Source organism: Staurois parvus, unplaced genomic scaffold (genome assembly GCF_062004578.1).
Source record: "Staurois parvus isolate SC_StPar_1 unplaced genomic scaffold, SC_StPar_1.0 ptg000120l, whole genome shotgun sequence".
In the NCBI taxonomy this organism is placed as follows: Eukaryota; Metazoa; Chordata; class Amphibia; order Anura; family Ranidae; genus Staurois; species Staurois parvus.
The window spans coordinates 4,826,676-4,853,534 of NW_028317916.1; the positions used below are offsets into that span (position 1 = coordinate 4,826,676).

The window sequence follows — 26,859 nt, forward strand, 5'->3', positions numbered from 1 at the left end:
TGAACGAATGGGCTAAAATCGCACTGCACAGGACTGCAAGATAATTGCACAGGAACCGCAAAGTACATTCCTGTGCAATTCCCAGTGTGTGCTTAGAAAGTAACGGAAACACTTTTGAAAAAAATGTTTTGTCCTTTTTATAGTAAGAATAATAAAAAAAAACAGTAGTTATTAAATGCCATCAAAAGAAAGCTCTATCTGCCTAAAAAATTATATATAATTCATTTGCGTACAGTGTTGCATGATAGAGTAATTGTCATAGTATCACAGCGCTGAAAACTGTTGGTTGAACTGGATGGACTAGAGTCATTTTTAAACCAGATTAACTGTGAGAATTGTGGAACCTAAGGGGTTAATCCTCCACATTGTGTAAAAAAGCTGTTTGATCCTGTCTTCTTTAATCCTCCTCTTCTTCTACTGTTCCCAATCCATCTGCTGATAGTACAGAGCTCTAGGGGTCACTTTGCACATGCTCAGCTTGGTATGTATTGCTAGAGAGTTTTTTTTTCTTTTTTTCTTCAGGGCCAATCAGCGCTGTCCAGGGTCAGGGGTTATGCAACCTCATAGGACAGAGCAGAATGAAAACTCCTCCTACAAAATGTAACCAGTGCTTTGACGGATACTGATAGAAGCCACAAGACTGCTCTAACCACTGATAATAAAAGGTATTTAGCAGTTTATATTTACTAAAACAATTGCATTTCAATGTTTGGTGTATTGTGGGAGACCAGATATAGTGAATGCAGGGTCCTGGGTTTAGTAACACTTTAAAGTGGAACTTCACCCAACTTTATGCTCTTCCTCTTAGAGGACTGCAGGACCATTTTGATGCAGTAGGCAGCCAGCTGTGAAGCTGTAAGCAATCACAACCAGCTGCCCACAGTTAAGATGCCAGCGCTGGGGACCCAAAGATGGGTGAAAAAAACAGCTCAGGTGAGGACAGCGTTGGATCCCTGGACAGGGGAGTGTCTGTTTATTAAAATTCAGCAGCTACAGTTTTTGTAGCTGCTGACTTTTAAACTTCACACATATAACTGAAGCTCCTCTTTAAGGCTAGGTCAACATTATATGTGGCTTTGTGAGCCATGGTTGGCAAAGGCACTGCAGTGCATTCATTTGAATAGGCTGTTGTGCCTCATGAAATGCATGGAAAAACTCCCTGCCCACTTTTTGGAATTGCAGCCCACATGGGAACCACAGGTATAGTGCGGTTCCCAGTGCGGGTACAATTTCAAGTGTGGGCGATGTGCCATTAGTATTAATGGCATCTCCTGCTTTTCATTGTATGAATGTTTGCAGCTGCAGGAAGACGAGCGAGTCCAGCAGTGGCAACCACCTGCACAGGTGTGAACCTAGCCTAATGTGAAAAATATCCCAACCCACCTTCAAACAATTACCTGAGTCCTCTCATGATCCAGCGCTGCTCCCTCTTCCTCTTCTCACTGGACACACAGGCAACAGTGGGTGTCATTGACTCCTGCTGCTGTCAGTCAAATCCTTTGAGGAGGAAGTAAAGGGCATGGCTGAGCTGTGCTGTGTGCGTGTGTCTACAATGTGTCTTCCTAGATTGTAAGCTCTAACGAGCAGGGCCCGCTGTTTCCTCTTGTACCAAAGTGTATTGTAACTGTAATGTCCACCTTCATTTTGTAAAGCGCTGCACAAACTGTTGGCATTATATAAATCCTGTATAAAAACAAATAATTCACAGACACACACAGCCTGGCTCTGAAGTGCATCTGCATGAGCTCACTGAGGGGTCAACCGGAGGATGGAAGATGGGACAGCGCTAGGAGGAGGCCAAAAAAGAGTAGGTAAGGGGCCACTTTTGTATGATATCCTTGCACAGAGCAGGTAAGTATAACCAATGCTGGGACAAAGTCATCCAGTGCCCAGGGCAAAGATGCCAAACTGCACCCCCCCTTCTTTATTAGTGACAGCAACATTGCTACCCCTATCAGCCCAGTGCTGGAAGTGACCAGCAGAGAGTAGGGAGGAGGTGCAGGTTGTGTTCTCTCCCCCCCCTTCTTCTTCCTGCCACTGCAACAATCCTGTATTCCTGTAAACATACAGATGCCAGCTTCTTAATACAGGTGTGCTTCTCTAGCAGTAAGAGGAAGGGGGAGAGAAAACAACCCGCACCTCCTCCCTGCTCTCTCCTGGCTGCTTTCAGCAGTGGGCTGACAGTAGTGATGCCACTGTCACTACTCCTGTCAGCCTTGTATCAAGATTCGTTTACTACATGGCGCCCCCCATTCCTACAGTAAACTGCTGCGCCCAGGGCAGCTAACCCTCCTGCCCACCCCTTGTCCCGGCCCTGAGTATAACATATTTTTTTATTTAAATTAAAAAACAATGAAGGTTTGGTATCACTTTAAGCACATATTGAGCTATTGCAGCTATTCCAGCTCGGCCAGTTGTTGATCAGACACTGCTTATAAATAAGTCAATAGCTGTGTGAAGAATGAAGAGCCCATAGCCGGAGGCGCAGACTACAGGTAGGATGGCTCTTCCTCTGCCCAGACATGTGGAGGGATGCTCAGAGCCTGAGCGCTGCATTGGAAGCTAGCGCCATCTACCGCCTTGTGTTGTGTATTGCAGTGACAGTTCCCTTCCAGCTGTCAGTCTGGAGACAGGAACACATGCGGCACACCGCGCTGATCGCTGTGTGTGTATAACGTGCTTAGCAGTCTGTACGGAACTCTGTGCTCCCCTATGGTCCATTCTTCACTGTGCACCCTTCCGATCACACAGATTACTGTTCTGCCTGCCTCCAGCATTCTCCCCTGCAGATCAGTAAACTGTGTGACAGCAGCTACACACAGGACATCCCCGATGGGGACTCAGTTAGAAAATGGAGGTTTCTATGGTGACTCAATTAAACGGCAGATGTAGTAGTGATGGGGAAGTGAAGTGATGAGCCGTGCCGGCCAGGTATGCAGGCGATCCTCATCCTGACAACTAGACAGGGAGATCGGGCACAGGGGGAGGGGCTACAGCGGCTCCGACACTCTCAGCTGCTGAAATGGATTCAAAGACAGTGCGAGTGAGGGAAGGTAGGATGATCCCTGGACACTGTGCTGGCTGCGATCCTTCCACTCCAAACTGCCTACAAACTGGGCTATTGTCTGACACTTCACGTGGGCTGAGCCATAGGATCTAAAGAAAAATTGGGGTTGGAGTTCCTTGAAGGCTTGTGGATAGAGCTGCTGAGGATGAGGATGATGAGGATGCTGCTGCTGCTGCTGTGTTAACTTGATGCCTGTGCTGTGGATTCTTCATACTTGTTGCTGTGGCTTGTACATTGCACTTGGCTTGTTGTGTGTGTGTGATCACAATGAGCTGCCAAGGCTTTGATGCGACTGATCACCTTCTCCAGGCTCCCAGAGGTACGTAAAGATCCAGTTTAAAGGGATTGCTGCAGTTTCTTGTGTGCAACTGGTTAAGTCATGCTAGCGTTTTTAAGGGAGCACTACAGGAAAGGGATGGGATCCAGGACTGTGCTGGGGAACTCAGCAATCCTGGGATGAAATGAGATGGAAGAGACAATCCTATTGATCTCCTGATTTGGAAGGAGAAGGCATAGGCATGTGTGAAGTGCTTGCCACTGTCAGACTTAAGAGACAACAGATAGGTGAAGCAGACACAGCAGATCTTTCATTGCTGCTGATGTTCAGGAGCTAAAAGAGGTGCAGCTGAACAGGCAACACATGCTATGCTTCATCTTACATGACCACCATGAACACTGTACGTACTACTGTTTAATACCTGTGGATACAGATGGCGAATTGGAACCTGCAGGCACGTCTTTGACCAAACTGCGTAACTTTTTTCTCTTTGCAAAGCAATAAACTTCAAGCCACCTACAAATTCCTAATTCTAGGTAAAGAACTGCAAGGAGCAAGAGAAAAAAATGGCGGCGGGGGTAGCGGCATGGCTGCCCTTTGCACGGGCTGCTGCTATTGGCTGGATGCCAGTGGCCTCGGCGCCTATGCCCCCTCCACCCAGAGGTGAGAGAAAGAGGACTCAGGACACCTTGATTGTTTTAAATGTAAGTGGTACCCGCTTTCAGACATGGCGAAACACTCTGGAGCGTTACCCTGACACACTGCTTGGCAGCACGGAACGAGATTTTTTCTTCAACCAGGACACCGGAGAATATTTCTTTGACAGAGACCCGGACATTTTCCGCAACATTCTCAACTTTTACCGCACAGGTCGACTTCACTACCCACGCCATGAGTGCATCGCAGCTTATGACGAAGAGCTGGCTTTCTTTGGTATTATTCCAGAAATTATTGGTGACTGTTGTTATGAGGAGTACAAAGACCGCCGAAGGGAGAATGCAGAGAGACTACTGGATGATGCCGATACAGAGAACGCATCAGAAGGACCTTTACCCCCCATGTCGTTGCGCCAGAAGCTGTGGCGGGCTTTTGAAAACCCACATACCAGTACACTGGCCTTGGTGTTTTACTATGTAACTGGATTCTTCATCGCTGTCTCTGTCATTGCCAATGTAGTGGAGACAGTTCCATGCGGTACAATGCCAGGCACCATGCGGGAGTTGCCGTGTGGTGAACGTTACGTTATGGCTTTCTTCTGTCTGGATACAGCTTGCGTCATGATATTTACTGTGGAGTACGTGTTACGCTTGGTGGCTGCGCCCAGTCGCTATCGGTTTGTACGAAGTGTGATGAGTATTATTGATGTGGTAGCAATCATGCCATACTACATAGGCCTTGTGATGACAAACAATGAGGACGTAAGTGGTGCTTTTGTTACACTGAGAGTGTTCCGCGTGTTTCGGATCTTCAAATTTTCCCGCCACTCACAGGGTCTACGGATCTTGGGCTATACCCTTAAGAGCTGTGCCTCAGAGCTGGGCTTTCTGCTATTCTCCCTCACTATGGCTATCATCATCTTTGCCACAGTAATGTTTTATGCTGAAAAGGGTTCTATGAACAGCAGATTCACTAGTATACCCGCTGCCTTCTGGTACACTATCGTCACCATGACAACATTGGGGTAAGTCTTTAAGAAGTGAGGATACCATAAAGTAGTCTTTCCTATTCTCTTAAACATTTCTTTGTGACTGATTTTCTATGGGTTTTATTAAATGGGATAAGACACATGGAATGCCGCTCTAGGTTGGTCTACTTTTGCCCTCAATATACTAGGTGCACTTCCAGTTCATTTTAGAAAAACCAGCAAACAGAATGGCGGATGACCATACTCCAGTAAAACAGACTCCTTTAATAGTGCAAATCCATAACTCCATACAACAGAAGAATTGAGACTTACTCCTTCTCTTTTATGGATTTATATTAATAAAGGAATCTTTTTATGAAGTATGGTCAACCATTATTCTGTTCCCTGGACTTTAAGCCTGATACTACTGTTTTATGTGAAGTTTGCTCTTCTTAAAGCACTGTATTTTTTTGGCCTTATTCAACAATGCAAGAAGCAAAGTTCTAGGGACAACCAATGAGAACTCACATTATTAGAGCTGGGTCTGTGCAAGATGATTCTCTTTTGGCACCATGGGTACTACACCTAGGTCTTTGGTCGTTGTACCATTTTATAGAGTCCAATTATTGCTTTTTTGTCCTTTGTTTTGTAACTGCAACATAATCTCTAAATAACTTATATATAATTATCATATACATTATCTCATGACTTCTTTTGTTCAGTATGCACAAACGTGGAACATGCACGCTAAATTTAATGTCTATAGGCCTGGCAGTGTAATATCTGTACAAAGAATAGCACGTTTATTCTATAGAGACGTTGTATGCTGTAATACAGATCAGCCTTTGGTTCATCCTTTCTTCAAGTTACTCATGTCTGTAAAAAAGTAAGCAATGTTTCAGTCAATGGCCTGCTCATATTACCATACAAACAACTCGATAATGAATTCAGACACAGCAGACTATGATAGAAGTACACATCTCTATAGTGCATGGATTTGGTTATGTGAAAGTAAATGCTTTACTGAACTCCCAACTGAGATACACAGAAAAAAAGGCTTTTATTTTACAGCAGCTTATCTTCCGGAGAGTGTTCCTTTTGTTTTATAAATGTGTTCACTGGACTGATGCTGTACTGGACAGTCATTACTACAGAGCTCTCAAAGTACTCATTGAGTTTAGATACAGAAGAAATCCAAGAGGCCGTTCAGTCTCAGTCAGTTAATATGAATTAGTTATGTGGGGGAAAACACCTGATGGATGCCATTGAGCCTTGTTTATGAAAGCAAAGGAAAGGATGAAAGCAAAGGAAGAATAAACTCAGACTACAAGTCTAGCATGTAACATGCAGTGAGGTTCTTCCTCTCATTCTCCCAAAGTGTATTGGAATAGGAAAGGGATCATCTAGATAGAAGAAATGGACACCTTTTATAATGACTTTTACCAACTTTAAAGCTGAATTCCAGTTATAATTTTAGCTGCATACTTACAATGGTCCAGGCTGGACCATTGTAAGCATGCACATTTCATATCTGAGGAACATTTATGGAAGGTGACACTACAGTGATTACCTCTTTCTTCGGTGTTCTTTGCCAAGTGTCTGCCCCACTGCATACTGACCACAGAGGGTCACTTACATAGCTGCACTGCTACCATTCACAGAACACCCTGTATCTGTTTAATAATATAAGATGTTCTCCGAACGGACATGGTGGAGATTATAATACCACCTCTTTTCTTCTCCACTGCAACCAATCAGATGTTTGAGGTCCAAGCTGGAACAATGTAAGTATCCAATTGAGATAATACCTGGAGTTCAGCTTTAAGCTTTTACCACTCATGTAACTTTTAGTGACTGCAGATCCACCATTCCTCTAACCAGCAAACCTATCCCAGAATATGGAAGCATTCATGTCCAACAGACATGCTGATTGGTCAGAGTTACAGATACTAATAAAGGGTCATATTTATTGAATAAAGAATGTGACTTTAACCAAACAATCACTTTTTCTTAAAACACATGGACCCAGTGGTGGAACTACCAGGGTCGCAAAGGTCGCACTTGCAATGGGGCCTTTGCATTCCACCCGACACTTTGGGGAGGGGCCATAAGATAGCAGTGTGTCTGGGGCAGTGTAAACAGGCATTTTTTTCCTGTCCATAGAGAGGAGAAAAGTGCATGTAAAAAATGTCCTTGTCAGTGGCTTTGAACTGAGCATGTGCAATTCCAGAAGCAGCCTATTAGAGAACTGTTGGGCTTGACCTCAGATCAGGAAGCCAGGTGTGGCCAATATACATACGCCCCACCGCACAAGTAGAGAACAAGTTCAGCAGTACACTAATTGGCTGAATTCTGAACTGCACGTGTGCAGTTCTGAGTCGCCAACAAGGACATATTTTAAAAGTGTATTACCGCTAACCCAGCTGCTTGCAAGTTGTGGGTGCCCACCATACACAATCTCTCCACTTGCTTGCCTCACTGAAAACCAGAGCCCACAATGAAACTGGGAAAAGGAGGTGACTGGTCAGTTCCTGGACTTTTGACTATGTAGCTGCTAACATTACTCATACTAACAGCCCAAATTCCAGATTCTCTTTCTGAGCCCTGAAGGAGGATGTAAGGGGGCATTCTGGAGGATGTAACTATCTTAGTGCCTCCAGAGTGCCCCCCTACATCCTCCTCCAGAGTGCTCTCTTGCATCCTCTAAAATGCCCCCTTACATCCTCCTCCAGAGCTCAAAAACAGAATCTGGAATTTGTGCTATGAGTATGAGTAAAGTAAATATAGCCAAAAGTCTAGGCACTGACCAGTCACCTCCTTTTCTCAGCTTCATGTGAGACACAGTGGTAGGGGCCCCATGACCAATGATAAGGACCCTGTGAAGGAGTCAGGGGGGCCCTTCATGGTTTCTTGCATTGTGGCCCTGAAGGTTCTGGTTAAGCTTTTGTATGGGCCTTCACTTGCAGTGAGTGGTTGGCAAATGTCAGATTTCTGGCTTTATAAATATGCTTAGGCAGCTGATGCAAGACTATTCATCCCTCACCTTAAAGTCCAACTTTGGGTATAACAGAAAGGTTAACTACTTGTTAAGGCTAGAGGGTAGAACAAAGGGCTGCATTACTTACCTGACTCTATGCTCTAGCAGGCTCTGTTGCTGCTCTCCTATCCACAAAACCATGTGTACAGAGTCTCAGCATCACTGAGTATAAAGCAGGGCTACTCTGTACTGTACTTGGTGTTTGCAGAAGTGCAAACACAGCAAGAAGTAGTTTATAGAGGAAGCTGTGGCAGACTGGTCACTTGGAGCGAGGAGAAGGTAAGTAATACAGCCTCTTCTGCAACCCCTCACACTTAACAAACATTTAGCGCTTGCAGTGTGGGACAGAGGTTTTTTTTTGGTTGTGCCCTGAGTTAGGCTTTAAGTCTGTTAAATGGTTGGTTAAATGGAATCCCAGAATTTTAAGAGCCCCTGGCATTGTACCACCTCTTGTTTTATTGTTTGAAGGGTGATGATGGTATACAGTACAAGTAAAAATGAAGTTGGTTTATGAAAATAAGCTTTAGTAAACCCAGGCTGATATATTCAGTCAAATTGCAAAGTGTGGTAAGCATTAGTAACCACTTCTATCAGCGTTCTTTCTTTTGTAAACTGAAATTACACTGCTACACCTTGCACTGCTGCTTAACACATTGCAATGGTTTAATGAATTAATATAGTATAAATTGTACACAAGCTATAATAAAAAGTACTTTCTCTACAGAGTAGCCAAATAGATTGTCTTCAGAATAATACCAGAAACTTTCTCTTCTCCATAACTGCATGTGATGCAGTAAGCATCACTGTGTCATGTGCACAGTCATCAAAAAAGTGGTTTTGAATTTCAAGACATAAGAAAAGTCGCCATTCTTGGGACCCAAAGAAAAGTCAAGTGACGGTGCTTTGGCAGCCCACCTAATGCTTTCAGGATGTCTAACCTCTAGAGCACTGATATTCTTGACCTAAAGCTGGTGAGATTTACCCTGTTTTGATAGAATTGAGACAACTCAATAATCTATATCCATGTACAGTATAGTACAGAAAGGCAGCTTCCCAACTTCTAGATCTATTTGAAGGTGATATGGAGCTGTGCATTAAAAATAGCATTTTGTTGTTTTGCTGTATAATCTAGGGTCAGTTTGGGTGGAATCTGTTTCTCCTCTTACTATGGTTTGGCATTTTTGTAAGGAACACGTGGGAAGAGCATGCAATCACAGAGATCTGGTTTGAAAAGAATAGAGTTTTTACTAAACATGACACGCTGGATGGTGAGTCCATTTAGAGGGCTTATCATGGAGTTAATGGCTCAGATATTTGAGTGTATTTTTTCAGCTTTGAGTCTACACATTTAAGTCTTTATAGACATAAGAGTATCATGAAACCCTGAAATGTCCGGGATTAGGTAACAATAATATATTTGAATAGCTTTAGAAACACTATATAGACCATTTAGAATGCACTTTGATGGGTAGTTTTTCAGGCAATCAACTATTGTTAGCCAGAGATAAAACCTTGCTGAGATCATGATTGTTTCTTGTTGAATATTTCACTGCTGCCTGTTGTATATTACAAGTTCTAAATCTACAACACAGAAGTTGTTATAGGTCTTATGTGTCAGAATAGATGACTATTCAACATTATGTATATGTATTTCCACTTTTGCTGCCAAATTGGGATACCACCAACTTTTTATTTATTACATGTGGGATAACACCAACTTTATATTTATGACATGTTCTTATTCACTTTACATACCTTAAAAAAAATAAATAAACATTGCTGCTCACCTTTTTACTTGCTCTTTTCTAAAAACTCCAAAAATAAAACTTTCCCTTTATATGTAATGTTAGGGAGGGGGCTGATGAGTTATGTTTACTACAATGAACCCTATCTATATTATGCTGGCAGATCTCATCAGTCGTAAATTAAATGTGCACGCATCTGTCCTTTTGAATGGGCTCAAATCGCACTGCATCGCATCAAAGTAGTGCATGCACTTTTTTTGGAAACACACTGCACCTGGATCACATGGTCGTTTTGTACGATGCAATCTGGTGCAGGCAAATGCATTGTGTTTGTGATCTGCATTTGGGATATCATTACATTGCATTGCTACCTGCTGCTGATCGCAAGGAAAGTGAATTTGAACGTGGTTTGGGAAATGTGCAGGGAATGCAGGTTTCCTGTATTGCGTTCTAGTGTGAACTGGGGCTAATAGCTGTCCACTGTATAATCTTTCTCCAAAGAAACAACTAGAATGGTAAGAAATAGTGTTTTAAATGATTTTAGGTATGCTGTGTGAATGGGCACACATGATAAATATATTGTAGTAGTTTTTTAAATGTGTCTGCAAAGATGGAAATATACTTTAAGAATTCAGTGTTAAACTACAATTGCACAATGTCTTTTTCTTGATGGCTGGTAAAATGTGGTTTTTACTTATAACTGACAAAGATATATGGGTGTAGATATAAACTGTGAAAATGGGGATCATGATGTGTAATTGTACTTGCTGCATAAGAAATTGATGCATTTATGAACAACCACGTAATAAGCTTTACATTTTATGAAAGATATCGTTCCATGGATATTTCTTGCTAGTGTATATTTAATGATCTTTTTTCCATTTCTTAAATATGTTCTTTTTCATAATTTAATCCTGTCAGACACTTTTACTTTGAAGTAGACAGATTTTTCTATGAAAACGTTGTACAAAGTACTTGACTTCATTTTGAATGATATATGAATGTTTCTGAGTTTTATTAATATCATATGTATGTTCAACTCTATGTGAGATTTCAGATTAAGGAAATATGGCTGTCATATGCAAATAAGTTGGTTTTGGTGCAGAGATGTCTGTGCTACCTGTTTTTATGTGTGGCTTGCTAATATTGTAATGGCCTGTGTCAGTGGGCTTTTGTTTGCTCAGATGAATTTTACATTCTCATACAAGTCTATGAAAATTCAAATCCCACTTGAAGCAGAACAAATGCAGGTCAGAAGGAGGCCAACTCAAGGTTAAATGTACGTCTCAGAGAATTCTGAGCTATCTCAGAAGCATCTCAAACCAATGTTGATAAAGCCTTTAGTATTTGAATGGTTACGTTTAAGATTAGGGTGTAAATTAGGGTTAAAGTGGAAGTCTAGGCTAAATATAAAAATGTTGCCTCCCCCTCTGTCTATTTATGGTGCATATGGGTTATAAAAGAGAACACTTTTCCTTTCAGCCCTACTGACAGGTGCTCCCCAATATGCACCACAGGTGGGAGTAAGGGGTTGCAATGTTTTTAACAAAATGTATATTTGTCCTACACTTCCACTTTAAGGTAAAAGTAAGTTAAATGTTTGCTGAATTGTTAAGGTTCCAGATAACAGTTCAAGGGTAATTGTAAGGATTAAGGATTAAGTTAGGATAAGATTTATGAGGTAAAATGGTATTAAACCCAAAAACAAACATTTATTATATTGCAATTTACCATTCTAATCCAGTGTTTATGGCTGAATTAGTATTCTTTTTTACTTTATGTTTACCTGTGATCCAGCCAGTAATACACTTCCTGTGTTGGGGTGTCTTGGAAGGAGTAATGAGTACACTTGTGGATAGCAGCATTGTCAGTCTGGGGAACCGGTAGTGTTTGCTAGTTTAGATGGATTTGTCTAACAAATAATGCTGAACTCCAGCTAACACTTTTTCAGCTGTTACAGTAAGTTTTTGTTTTCCTTTTGGGATAAAGGCTTTACACAAATGAATAAAAAATCTCACCACTGTACGTACCTTTGTCAGTGGTAAGTGGTTGTTTTAACCGCTGCTTTTGCTGGACAGTTTAGTCTGTTAAAGTAAATTGAAAAATAAAAGGTGAAAATAAATGCTAAAAAAGCCTAAAAAAAAGAAAAATAATGGAACCACCATATTTTAGAATTGGTAAGCTGCAATATAATACATTTTTGTTTTTGATTGAAATGCTAGGATCAGGTTAGGTGGATTAATGTGGATTAAAGATTACTTTATTTGTTAGGCTGTTTGGTTAAGATTTGGGGTTCAGGTAAGGGATAATTTAGGGGTCTGGAGTGGTTTTAGGGGACACTTTTCCTAAAAAAAAGCCTAAAAAAAAAGAAAAATAATGGAACCACCATATTTTAGAATTGGTAAGCTGCAATATAATACATTTTTGTTTTTGATTGAAATGCTAGGATCAGGTTAGGTGGATTAATGTGGATTAAAGATTACTTTATTTGTTAGGCTGTTTGGTTAAGATTTGGGGTTCAGGTAAGGGATAATTTAGGGGTCTGGAGTGGTTTTAGGGGACACTTTTCCTAAACATGTTTTTGTGCTGAAATCCCTGAGCTAAGAATTGGTTCTGTTTTTTTGGTTGCTGAAAACCAATGTACTGCACAAACGTATGTTTGCACTTAAAGAAAAGGCACCATATGGTGCTGGGACCTATTGATAGCTTCTGCCCACTGTTAGGTCCACATAGATCTGTGATTTTCCTCATCTGACAGTAAATTCTTGGGGCACAAGTGCCAAGTTGTAGGTGCCAGAGGAACCTGGGCCCAGCACTGTAACATAGGATCTTGATTATGCATATTTGCTGAAGCAAATCATGGGACCCTGTGGGCAATCTAGAGATACCAGCACTAAACTTTGTGGTATGTGATGTCCTACACATTTTTTTTTAAATGGCAGAGTGAAGTAATGGTTCTATGTTGAAGGTTTAGCAATCTGCATGAATGCAACAAAGGGCTTGGACTTCAATAAGAGTACAGGTGATATATTCAGCTGCAGCTATGGGTTAGTGGTTCATAGGATATAGAGTAGGTATAAATTAGCACACTATGATTGAGTGGAGAGTATATTGTAATGAGTCAGAAGAGTGCTCTGAACTTTGATTTGACTGTAGTGGGACTGAAGGCAAGCACAATATGACAGTAAAAGGATAAATCAAGTTGTTCAACTCGCATGTGTAGAACTGTATTCTATACTTATGATAGGGTGCAGACTAAATTTAATGAGCATGATGTGGTAGGAACCAGACAGAACTTATTGTGCATTTAAGGGGTGGAAGAACAACTCAATTTGGTCCAAAAATGTTCCTTCCTAACATTTTTCTCATATTTACACAGCAATAAAACTACACCAATAAAATAAAAGTACTTTTTTTTGTTTGTTTTTTTACATATATTGCTTTTATAAGCATTGTGGCATTTTGTTTCACAAATCAGAAACAAGATCTGTAAATATGACATATGTCAGAATATTTTTGTTGTGCTTCACATATATGTTGGTCTAAGTATTTAAATTAAATAAGGGAGGTCTTGTATAGTTTTGTACAATTGTCACATGCTGCTCATTATACAGAACTGCTTAATCAGAGAGGTGTAGGTTACAAGCCATTACTGACCATCTACTTGTTACTGCAGCACTAGTCACAGATACAGTGTCAAACAGTATGTCTGTGATCTCTGATAAGCAGTGAGACCTGTGTAACCTTATCTGTGAAACATTTAAAGTCATGACAATTATTGCAATCATCTGACAATTACAGTAGAACTCCATCATCAGCATTTATTTTTAGTTTTGAGAGTATATAAGGGTTGCAACCTTTGTCAGCCTTTTTTGTAATTTATGTCCACAAAGAGCTTTCCCTTTGCTTCCTTCCTTGGTAACACTCAAGGGATTTCTTTAAGTTAAACTTCTATTCTTTACAGTACATTCATACATTTCTATTGAGAATAGACTTTGGAGCCAGTGGCACTGCCAGCAGCCTCTAGTGAAGCCTCTAGATGAATACAGTATATGGAGAATGCAATCTGGGACAGGGAAACAGCTGGCACCAGTGCCCTGGATGTCCATGGGACAGGAAAATAAAAGAAATCTCCCTAAGTGAGGATACAGGCAACAACACAAAGCTGACAGTAGGCCTAACCCTTCAACACTCTATCTAAAAATATATATTTTTAAATGTGATAAGTTTCACATTTACAGTATATTACGGTGAAAAATGTTTAATGGTTTCCCCCACTGGTGCAGTCTGATGTGGTGCATTAACGCAACATGTATTATTGTGCATTGTGTTGAATGGGCAGTCAAACACCATAACAGACCAACAATCAATGCATTGATACACTGCATGTTATCATGCATTGGATTAAAGCAGCAAGTTAATTTGAAAAGGTACGTTGAGGATGTGCTAAAGTGCCATTCAAAACACACCATGGTATGTGCTGCAGTAATTCACATTAAAACACATGCAATGCATAAGTGTGAAGATGGGACTTGTTGAAGTAGATATCTGATAGATATAATATGAGTGTTTATGCTCAAAGCAGGCAAAGACAAGATCTCCTATGGTGCAGGTAAGTGTGTTATATCCCACCCCTGTTGGCAAATGCATTAACAGAAATTCATAATACTGTACACCAGGGATCCCCAAACTTTCTGAACAAAGGGCAAGCTTACTGTCCTTTAAACTTTAGGAGGGCTGGACTGTGGCCAGTGGGAGTAGAAAATATCTTGGGAGTAAAGAGTATTCCCTCTTTGGTATTGGGGGAGGAATAATGTCCCATCTTTGGTGTCAATGAAAGGAATAGTTCCCTATTGATGGTGTCAATGGGAGGAATAGTGTTCCATTGTCAGTTTCAGGAACTATGCCCCACTGTTGCTGACAATGGGGGGAATATTGGCCCAAGGGCTGGATAAAAACAAGCAAAGAGCCGCATCCAGCCCCCAGCTACATTTTGGGGACCACAGCTGTATGCAATACTCTGTCTTATCTATGTAGTTTAGAGGTGCTGAAAGTAACTCTATACTAGCCAGTAATGAAACTGATGGCTTTTTCTTAAAATTCAGAATTCCCCACTTTTACCTTTAAAGCAGTTTTAAAGGCATTTTGTACTTAAAATTATTGATATACTTACCTGCTCTATGTATTGGTATTGCATAGGGAGGCCCTGAACCTCCTATTCTGGTGTCACTTGCCGGCTCTGTCTTCTGCTCTACGTTTATGTCTGCCCCAAAGCAAGTCGCTTGTTATGAACGCAATCATGTGGGCCTGATCCTGAGCCAGGCTCTGCGCATTTTTTGACACATCTGTTGTGAGCTCCCACTGCTCACTGAATTTAACTAACAGCAGTAGGAGCCATTGGCTCCCGCTGCTCTCAGCCAAGCGAGAGAGGAGAGAAGACTGGTAGATGGGCACAGCTCTGGATCAGGATGTGGCAAAACATTTTTTTATGTCAATGCAAAAAATGCATTAAGATAAAAACAGTTTACGTTTAGAACCAATTTAATACTAAGATGTAGCCTACTGCTATATCCATCTAAACAGTTAATAAGTTATTTTTACAATATATTTATTTTTCACTAGAATTTTCAAGGTTGCCTTCAAAAGACACTTTGTGCAACCTGCTGTGAGAATTCACACTGGGAACAGCTTAACGCAAATATTTTAATTTAATTATGTATAACTAATGATGGGCTTCATTTACAAAGCTATAAAAATCTTTATTTGTAGTAACATTCTTTGCAACAACAAAATAAAAAAATAAGGCATAGGACTGAATATTATTGTTAGGGTGTGTATATAATAATAAAAATATTATTTATTGTGTATTAGTTAGTGGATTGAGCTGGAATGTTAGTTTTAGAATGTTATTTCTTAAAATGTTGACAGCCTTCAATATTCAGGAAAACAGCTAAGTATACAGCTGAAATACATGTATATGAATTATTTTACCTGTCAAACAATTTTCCCCTGACAGGCACCACAGCCAGGATAATGATTTCACCTTTCACTTTGCCCTGGACTGCTTATTAGTTAAAAAAGGAGCAGAAGCAAATGATGAAGTCATCTCTGTGTTATCCCCTTCCAAAAGTATGTTCACACTGGACAGACAGAGCTGTGCCCTAATTTGCTAGATTTGATTCAGAGCATGCCAATATACGGGGGATTAAATCTGAATTTATTGTGCTTTAACCTTTGCTTATACTCTCCCCTTCTCAATTAACATGTAAATTGGTATACATATAAAGGTTAACGGTTCTCTGTCCTATATGCCCACATCCTCAAATACATGTAAAACAGAAACATTCTTGTAGTAATAGATTTTTTCTGATGATACCACAAAGTAAATTCATAAAATCATGAAGATTATTGAACAAATATTAAAATGTTATATACCACCATATCCAGTGTTTGCAAAGTCAAGTTCACAGATCTAATTCCAATTCAATATCCACGTTAGCTAAACTTGTTTAAAATGTTTCAAAACATCTTCATCAGGAGCACTTGTGAACAGTAATTGTATAGGAAAACCCAGTAGTAAAAAATCAAAAGCTTCTTCAGTTTGCTGGAGTGAAAATTCTCAAATCCAGAAGGGAATAGCAGAGGGATATGAAGATAGTAGTCCAAAAGGTGTGATCTCCAATATAGTCCTCCGCTTTTTACATCAAAAGCAAAGAGCTTCAAAAATAGAGAACAAGATATTCATGCAAGAATCAACAACAGTTCTTGTTTGGAGTTCAACCCTGTCATCCATAGAGGCGATGCAACATCAGGCTCAGATCCATAACCACAACAGCAGTATATCTATTCCAGATAGTTTAATAATCAACAGGTAAAGATACTCCAAGCACCATCCTCCAAGCAGATCACATCAACTGACTTGGATTCTTGCGTGAATATTTTGCTCTCTATCTCTGAAGCTCTTTTATTGTAATGTAAAAAAGTGGGGGACTATATTGGAGCTCTTTCACACCTTTTGAACTACTATCTTCATGTCCCTATGCTATCTCATTCTAGATTTGAGAATTTCCACTCCAGAAAATGTATGGAAACCTTTGGTTTTATACAACTGGGTTTTTTATGGATACTGTCCACATGTGCTCCTGATGAAGATCTTTGAAGCATTTGAAACATATTGCGCTAACAGTTGGATGTTGAATTGGAATAAGTAACCACCAGATATGGTGCTACATTTTAATATTTGTATAACAAACTTTACGATTTTATTAATTTACTTTGTGGTACCATTTTATATATGCCCAGAAAAAATCAATTGCTACAAGAATTTTCTCTTCAACATGCAACTTTTGAAATAATACCTCTATTTTAGACACAGTCATGTCATCACTTGGTTTCAGTGGTCCTCTATGCAGTGCTGACATATCATGGCTGGTGGGAGTTCTGTGCTGTCCAGGTACACAGTACATGAAAATCTCACACCCTGCCGCAGTACTCCTCTCATGAGCCCGCAGCCTTGATGCAAGCAGTGGGCTGGCTTTTGGGATGAGTTATGCAAAATTCTTTGATATGTGGATGTCAACTATAGGAGTGGGTGTGCTCCTAAGCAGGCTGTATTTGCCTGCAGACTGCCCTATGAAATGCCCAAAAAAGCTCTATCTGACGTACTGGTTTTAGTGCACACTGTGTGAAGCTTACACTGTACAGTTAAATGAGAGAAAGCATTTTCAGTACTGCAGGGGAGCCTGTATGACTGTGTTAGGCAGAAGGTAATGTTAGAGGTCAGCTTTAAGGAAGGTGATATTAAGATAGAGTGGGGTATTTTTAAGCTGTTTGGAATTATACATTAAATGTTTTTTGATCTACAGAAAGACCTCTTGACCAACCTCAACATGTATAAAACCCTTCCCATTTTTAGTTGCTTTAAAATGCTTTCAAATCCTGTACTTGTTCAAGCTAAATACCTCTTTCTCAAAAATGTCCAGACTAATTTAAAAAATGAACGTTGACCCTTTTAGACCACACACCAATCATATTCACAAATCAAAAGACATTTATTCCAGTAGGGAGTCTCCATTTTGGTTTCCTATTGGAAGACTATTAAAGCGGAGTTCCAGTCAGTTTTGTGTTTATTAATAGTCATCAGCTAGAAAAACTGTAGCTGCTTACTTTTAATAAACACACACTTACCTGTCCCAGGGTCCAGCGATGTCCTCACTCTCGCTGTCCCTTAACTGCCTCTTCTCTCCTTGGCGCCAGAATCGCAACTGTGGGCACCAGGCTGTAATAGCTTGCGGCTTCACAGCCGGGTCCCCACTGCACATGCGTGACCCACACTGCACATTCTGATTGGTCCGGCAGTCTTCTGGAACCTGTGAAGGTTCTCAGGAGACTGCGGGAGGAAGAAGGGGGCCTAACGTCTGACTCACTTTTGCCACAGCAAACTGAGACAAAGTGGGAGAGGGTACCTGTCAAAACCCGCTCCCCCCCCCAAAATGTGCCAAATATGGTAGTGGAGGGGGGAGGAGGCAAACAAGTGGAGCTTCCCCTTTTGAGTGGAACTCTGCTTTAAATATACAGTACATGTTCAAAAATCTCATATGATTGATATCTCAATACATACCTGCTCCAATTCAATATATATTAATAATAATTGTTTGTACTTTTTCAGCCATGTTAACACCATGAAGCCCCTGTTGTTCAATCAGGTCCAAATTATATGTGTAATTTTAATTGTATCACTGACAGGCCCTGAGGTGCACACAGTCTTGCTCCATAAGTCTCCTAACCCACCATCAAACCACCTACACCAAAAACACAGCAACTATTAGCATTTAAAGTGATCCTACCCAATGTTATTTGTATGTTTATGTAACACTGTAGTTGAAGAGCGATCACAAGATGTAGTACCTTGTGTTACCTATATTTTTAGAGACCCCTGCACCTCGTCACTGTGTCAAACCTTATCTAACACAAACTGCCCCCACTTACACAAAGCTCCATCCCATTTATTCAACAATACAATTTTAGAGTTTCTAGGTGGCCAGGATCCCCAAACTTGGTCACTCAGATTAAATTTAAGACAAATAAGAAAAAGAGCAAACCAAACTGTAAAAATGCTCTTACATTAAACAAAATTAATTACTCCAAACAAATTGATTAAGTAAGCTCCTTGATCATTTTACAGCTACCATAACCACTTAATAGAAAACTTTGTATTGGAATTCAAAATGGTGGTGGAGTAAAACTATGTTTAGTTATGCATGCATTTATTTAAATAGTTGAAAAAATAAATGCACAAGGAATGATTACATAAAGTTTAGAAATTTCATGATAGTAAACAAATATAAATTAATTGACCTTTTCATAAGAAAACAGTGCATCATTTAATTGATTTATTGTCATAATGTTGCTATATTTCTTAAGTTTATGATGTAACTTCATCTGCCAGGTTTACTTTAGCAGCCACTACAGGTTAAAATTGTAATGTTTTTTCCTTTATCACTTCTATCTCTGCTTCATGGAAACATCTTCCATAATGTCTCCCATAACAGCCACGAATTGAGTGGTGAAGGTTGAACTTTTGCATTATGTGATATTAGGATGTAATGTCTACTTCACTCATCCATATTCAGTGCTCAAGGCCATTTTCCTAAATCTGTATAACAGTACTTGTATAAATAAAAATCAAATAATAACAGATACAGTATTCTGTCATAAACAGTATTACATTTTTATGGATTTTCCAGTGCATTTAAACTGTGGTTAGACATTATATGCTGAAAAAAGTATTAACTTTTTTATAAGTAAGCTGTTCAACTGTATCTGTTATTCAAGATACACATACACACTTACAATCTGAGTGATCCTACTGCCTGAGTACAGAAATGCAGCCATTTACATGGGAACATCATTTCATCATGGAATATTCATGCTTTACCCGATGAATTTAACTATTTTTTCACATATTTGATTGTCTATTCTTAGCTGGTGTTAAGAAAAAAAATCTACTGCTTAAAGAGCTCAAAATTCCAAAGATAAACACTGTTTTAATCAGTGCTGGGACCTATCCCCCGTTGCCTACCTTTTTAGGAATGGCCCCACAGAATTTAACTTAGAGAGAGAATGTGAATGAAAGCAGTTTCTGTTGTGCTTACTCTTTAGATTACACAGACTGCTCTGTTCTATGCCTAACATGGCGGTAATAAATTTTTACTGTCCAATGAATTAAGATTTTATATAAATAGTAAAGATAAATAAATATTAAAACTCAGAAAAAATGATTAAATTAGACATGATTCATACCATATCATAACAATGTCTCATTATTAATAAACCATCATTTGCATTACAACATGAGTAAACAAAGGAAGTAAGAGTAACTTCAGAACCTTTACATCACATGGCGAGTGGAATGAAATGGCAAAGGACTAATACTACAGGGGGCTGCACCCATCTGAGAGGTCTCCTATCCAGTACAAAATAGGCAGTTCTGGTCCCTATAGACAACTACGTTAAAGTCTTTATCCTTACCACTTTAACAGTAAAAAAAACAAAACCTTATGCATTATAAGATTTAGCCACTTCTCGTTCATCTTCATTATGTGACCACATCTCTTCTAAAGATTTGTATATTGCAATCATGTCCCCTCTTAAGAATCTCTTCTTCAAAAAATACAAGTTTAATGTTTGTAGTCATTCCTCATACCTGAGGTCCTCCAACCCCTTTTAAGTTTGATGCTCTTCTCTGTACTCTATCTAGCTATGTGCAGGCCCATGCTGTATATTTGTGTAGACTGTGTAGGCCGACGCTTATGAAAACCCATGTATATATGAAGAGACTCCTCTGAACCTGCAATTTTGCTGTGCAGAAGTAAGCACCATCCTGGCAATGCACTACCCTGCATTAGAGCTGGATCCAGCTTTGCCCTGATTACTGTTACTGGATTGATATGGATTCTTCAGCACAGAGGACTGCTATAATCCTCCGCTCCTACCCAGCACAGATAAAATGTTGTGAATGTTGAAACTGTATCTGCCCGTCTGCATTTTTGTAGTTTTTTTTTCTTATAAAGGCTCCTTGTAATAACATCTGGATACTGTTGCTCCTTAAGAAAGCTTGTAGCTCAGGCTTAGGGATTAAACACTGTAGACTAACACCAGAAAAACACATAACACTAGTCAGCATGTTCATCAAGTTATTAACAGCACTCTATGCAACTGTATTTTTGTGTACGATGGCTTTTTTTTTTTGTAAATGGTTGATTTCTCCAGGCTCCCTCTGAAGTTGGCACCATCTTTAAAAAATATTTTCCTTTCTTTTCCCTAAACCTTGCTTCTGCCCTGCACAGAGAGCTACAAGTAATAGCTCTAGAAGTCAAGCTTCAGTTTGAAATCAACTAGTAGACAGCAGAGGAATAAATGACATGAAATTCAACATCTGCATATATTCAACCCTAGTGACATCGGTAATCACATGGGGTTTCAAGAACTCAAGATAAACTCACAAGATAAGTGCTTGAGCTAGACAGTGATGCTGAAATCAGCACAAAATGTGCTCTTGAAGATCACGGCATGGTCAAGCATGCCATGATTGTGTAATATTCTGCACACACGAGTAATGTGAGTAGGAAAAATAAACGACAGTATCTCATAAACATCAAGCTGTTAAAGGATTTGGAAGGCAGATACAGGTTTTATGTTTAATGTACTTGCGGATGCAAGTATAACATGCTGTGTTGAGTTTAATTTTGCTTTAAGTGTGTGTTTTATGAATAGTCCCTTGTTCCACAGTAGTGTTAGCCACCTTGCTGCTGGCTATTTCTGACATATGACAACAAGCATGGCAAAAAATAATACTTTTTAATACTAGACGTAGATGTAGTGTTCTTAAGTTCTACCTGTTATGGACAATGCTGGAGACATGCTATGATGATTTTGGGTTAGGCACATTAGTGACCTCAAAAAGGAAACTTTGCTAATAAAACTAAAGTGAAAAACAGAACGTTTTGTGCCTTAGATTACGATGAACAATATAAATGTAAATAAAGAGGCCAAAGGGCTATTATAATGTATACTTAACTGAGAGAAAGGATGCTATTGTATTTCATAAGCACAGACACAATTTACATATACATATTTTATGGACAGTATATCATGGGGCTGCACTGAAGTAATCACAGTTGCTGTCCATGGTGCTGCAATTGAGCAGCACAGTGTAATTTACAACTCTTGTAATGATCATTTACAGCAAGCATTGTTTCTGTTTAATGCATGATTACAGTGACTAAATCAATGCTGTTAAAACATACCCCTGATTAAATGCTGTGTAATTTAAATACTAGGTAAATTTCATATGTCAAACAAAGAAATGGCTTTTCAATGTAATATAAGATTCTGTATTGTTCTCTTCTATTGTTTTTCAACAAGACTACATTTAAAATCTTTCCTATGATAGAGTGCCTTATACCAAATGTAAGGCAGAGAAGTAAAAGTACTTACATGAAATTGCATTGCATCCGTCATTCTATTACTATGAAGGGAAGGTTTTATGAACATCTTGTACTGGAAATGCACTTAAAGAAGCTAAGGCCAATCTCTCTCCTTATTCAGCGTAATCAACAGATGCTGACTAAGGATGGTTGAGACGTTGCTATCATATGCTACTTCACTTACAGCTTGCTCATCTGTGATCACTAAACTTTTCTTTCCATTTATTTGTCCTTGATGATAGGAATATTGCTCCTAAAATTCAAAAAAGCATGTATATTGTAGTATAATATACTGTATATAAAAAATATTGACCAAACCTGTTTTGCTTACTTTCAGTTAAAATAATTAAATATACACTCTTTCATCATAAATTTAAACCAAAATGTATTTTGCTACTTTTCTTTGGTAAAAAAAAAAGAAAATGAGTGCACATTATTTAGTGTGAAAGTTTTATAATCTCCAAACTATGGTATGGCATCATGAGTATTCTGAAGATATAGGTTTTCCCAAAATTTTATTGGAAAATAAAGTAATTTACATTTAATTTATCACAAATTTGTCATTTCAATAAGATAGTTCTCATGCAAGGCATGGGCATACTTAGAACAACACCCCAAAACACATTCTCCTACTCTTCCTGAGTACAGATTACTTTTTGGATGCCTAGCCACATAGACAGGCCCAAAATCTAAGCAGCATCTCCAGGCCTTGAAGGAGTATAAATTATGCATCTGCATCTGTTTTCTCGACCACTTATCACATTTTTGGAGGCCCTGAAGTACCTGGACAATATAAACACCTGCAAAATTATCACATTTTAGAAAGCAGACACTCCAGGGTATTCCTAAACAGGTATAGTGAGCCTTTTAAAGATGTAATTTTTCACACATTTTTGGAAAATGAAAAATGAAAAATAAGTTTTTTTCTTAAACAAAGTTGTAATGTTAAAAAGATATTTTTCATATGCAGCATAAGCGTTCTTAGAATTATACCCCATAACACATTCTGCTACTCCTCAAGTATAGGGATTTTACATATGTGAGACTTTTTTGCAGCCTAGCCACATAGAGGGGCCCAAAATCCAAGGAGCACTTTCAGACTTTTAGGGACCATCATTTCATGTCTACCTATCACATTTTGGGAGGCCTTGAAATGCTAGGATGGTAGAAACACCCAAAAATTTACCACATTCTGAAAAGCAGATACCACAAGATATTTGCAAAGAGGCATGGTGAGTCTTTTGAAGATTTATTTTTTTTGCTGCAAGTTTTTGAAAAATGAAGAAAATAAATTGAAAATGCATTTTTACACAAAGTTTTAAATTTAATATGATATTTTTTGCACACAGCATGGTCATACTTAGGACCAAACACATTAACCCAAAACACATTTTGCTACTCTTACTGAGTATACAGATACTACGTCAGTGAGACTTTTTGAAATCTAGCTGTATAAAATAATTTTAATGGTTCAAGGGGCATAAATTACACATTTGATTTTCTTACTACTTATCATGTTTGGGGGCCCTGAAGTATGAGGACAGTAGAAACACATGCAAAATTACCAAATTTTGAAAAGCAGACACCCCAAGGTATTTTCAAAAGAGGCATGGAGAGTCTTTTGAAGATTTTTTTGCTGCACATTTTTAGAAAAGGAAGAAAGATAATATAAAATATGTTTTACACAAAGTTACATTTGCCACAGCACTGATACTTAGAATTTCACTCCAAAACACATTCTTCTACTGTTCCTGAGTATAGGGATACTAAATGTGTAAGATTTCTTTCAATGTTTGAAATAAATGTGTAAGATGTTTTTAATGTTGAATTGAAAATACAACAGTAAAAAATGATCAAAGAGCAAAAACAAGTGTCTAAAATAGAGCAGTTCACATGTGTGTAATAATTAATATAACATTGGAAACATTGGCACTGGCTGTGGTCAGCAACAATGGCATTGATTGTAATCGGCAAAGTGGAGACAACGGCACTTGCTGTGATTTACAAACTGGAAACACTAGCACTGGCTTTATCATCTTAGACTCCAAACACCTTCACGATGATTTGCAGTCTAATGCAGGCCATAGACGGGCCATTTATCGGCCGATAAACAAAAAATCAGTCGGTGCTGTTGCCAATGCTGCCACCAATGCCGATTTTTGTGGATTTTCCAGCATGACCGATAAAAATAAATGAGAAGATCCGCAAAAAAACAGCTGACGGGCTGGCCTCACTAATGGCGTGAATATCGGGCAATTTTTCGTGCGGATGAAAATTCGGCCAATAAACAACCTGTCTATGGCCTGCATTATACTTAAGGCTAATACCATTATGAGGTATGATAGTGACAGAAGAAATCCTCTATGTGGAGGCCAGGTTATGAGTGACAGTAGGGACAATAGTAATGTATGTAATTTGTGTATGCATCTTGGGTGAATACATGTTTCCTGTCAGCTTGGGTAGAAAGCATAAAATCAGGGAAGTGCCTTTCATGCAACCTGCTGACTACATGAGATTGAAGCCTTTTAGTTGCAGGGCCTTCCTGGTGAATTAGGACTTTTAGGATTCCTTATTGATATTTTAAGAATCATTCAGGTTTCTAAATGACATATGAATTGTAGATGACCAATTGGAATAAATAGATGGACATTTTTTCATACCAGTATCTTGATCGTTTGGTTGCTAGGTAAGGTTTCATCATTTGGTACACCTCCCATATGTAGATTGTACTCATGAGTGCACAGATGTTTTTGGAACAGTCCAGAACTGCCATGAAATTGCAATTATATATCTGGCAAAAGTTCCTTACTATGCAGACTTGCTGACTGACCTCTTTTCAGCTTTGTGTTGACAATTCTTTTAAGGAAAGCCTTTGCGATTTGGTTACATAGTACCACCAGCTATGGTTTGTTTGAAAAAAATATGCTTGAAAAGTGGCACACTGGAATAATAGGTGCCCACAAAGAGGCATCATCCCTGATAAAATATAGATGACATAAGGTTCCACTGTACACTTACATTGCTAGATGAACATCCATTGGGCTCCAGCTGGTTGTTTTTCATTTGTTAAATGCAGAAATCAAATGTGTTACCTGTGTCTTTCTCACATTGTTTTTGCAAATTAACCCCATACCTGGCACATTTACTGGTGACATAAATTTCAAGCTGAGAAATGTGTTCAATTTTAATACAATAATGAGTTTCACTAAAATGGACTAGCATAACTGGAGTCTGGATTATTGGCAATAAACTGTTGGGCATGAAAGTTACATTGTTCTGGAGATCAGAAAAAAGTAAAAAAAAAGTATTTTATCTGTTCAAAACTCTTTATAAAGTGCACTTTAAAGGCATAAATACTGTACAGGGACATGATTAAAAATGAATTTGTAAATGCATTGAAAACCAATTAATCCGTTCTGGAGGTCAGAAAAAAGTAAAAGAAAAGTTTTATCTGTTCAAAACTCTTTATAAAGTGCACTTTAAAAGCATAAAGGTACATGATTAAAAAAAAATTGTAAATGCATTGAAAACCAATCAATCCAGTCATATTGCAAAAAAAATTCATAAACCAAGCCATTATTTTTAATGGATTTTCATTCGTAAACCGAAAATTATGTTAACCCAGGCGTTTGTAAACCGAGGTACGCCTGTATATATATATATATATATGTGTGTGTGTGTGTAAAATGTTCATTTTTCCACCTACTACCTGGATGGACTGTTGATGGAGGAATGTCAGCTACTGTTAAATTAGAGTGTTGATGCTGAGCTCGGCCTCTACTCATGCGGCGGGGGAATATAAATATAAGCCACATCCTGCTGCCTAATTTGAGGCTGAACTCAGCAGTTCACTAATTGGTTGGCTCCAGCCAGGGCATGCACAGTTCAGAGCCACCAACAAGTTTTTTTTTCTAAAGTGTTTTACCTCCAGGTGTTCACAAGTTCCCAGTGGGCCAGGCTAGGAAGTAACAAGAAGGTTTTTTACAAGGGAGCGGGATGTACTTGCCCCTGACTTCCTCTTTGTTTCACCCAGAAAAGCTCAGGAGAACTCACAGGTGCAGCAGAGTGTGGGTAGCAGGGTAAGACATTGTGATGACAGATCAGGCTACTGCTGGGAAAGACAGGTACTCTTAATATGTCCCCTCTCTATTGTGGTGTTTGAGGGAGCTCAGAAAGATTCACAGCACCAGGCATGCAGAGAGAGGGGTGGGAGGTATGCTGGTTGGAATGCCGAGAAGGAGCCAGTGCAGTGACAGTGCCTAATATCTGTTATCAAACCTGAACAGAGGAGGAAAGGGGGAAGCATGGGGAGGCTTGGAGAGGCACCCTGCTTTGGTTGAAAGACTAGGAGAGACAGTAGCAGGCTGGAATTTACTTCATCTCCTTCATCCAGCACAGGGAGAGGAGGGGGGAGAGTGTGGGAAGGATCACAGAGACGTGTGCTGCGGCTGAAGTGCTAGAACAGACAGTGGCAGGCTGGATCAGTGTGAAAGCTGGATGTACTCACTGCTCTTCTACCTGTTGTTATGTCCAATGGAGTGCAGGAGGGGGAACAGAGTCAGCAATGTGGAGCTGCCTGAAAACCTGGGGCCAGTATTTGTTGAGAGGCAGAGCTCCCATA

The 26,859-nt window shown here is 39.3% G+C and overlaps 1 protein-coding gene across 2 annotated transcripts in view; it reads left to right on the forward strand.

Annotated features, from left to right (window-relative positions):
- The first annotated feature begins 2,638 nt into the window (after positions 1–2,638).
- The window catches only part of KCND2 (potassium voltage-gated channel subfamily D member 2), a 530,430-nt gene continuing 506,209 nt past the window's right edge, over positions 2,639–26,859 (forward strand). Inside the window, exon 1 of one of the 2 annotated variants that reach the window (XM_089672105.1) lies at positions 2,639–5,025. In XM_089672105.1, the coding sequence (XP_089528231.1) occupies positions 3,911–5,025 (1,115 nt within the window). In that variant the 5' untranslated portion in view covers positions 2,639–3,910. The remainder of the gene's footprint in view (positions 5,026–26,859) is intronic. The other variant, XM_089672106.1, reaches the window with a different exon arrangement.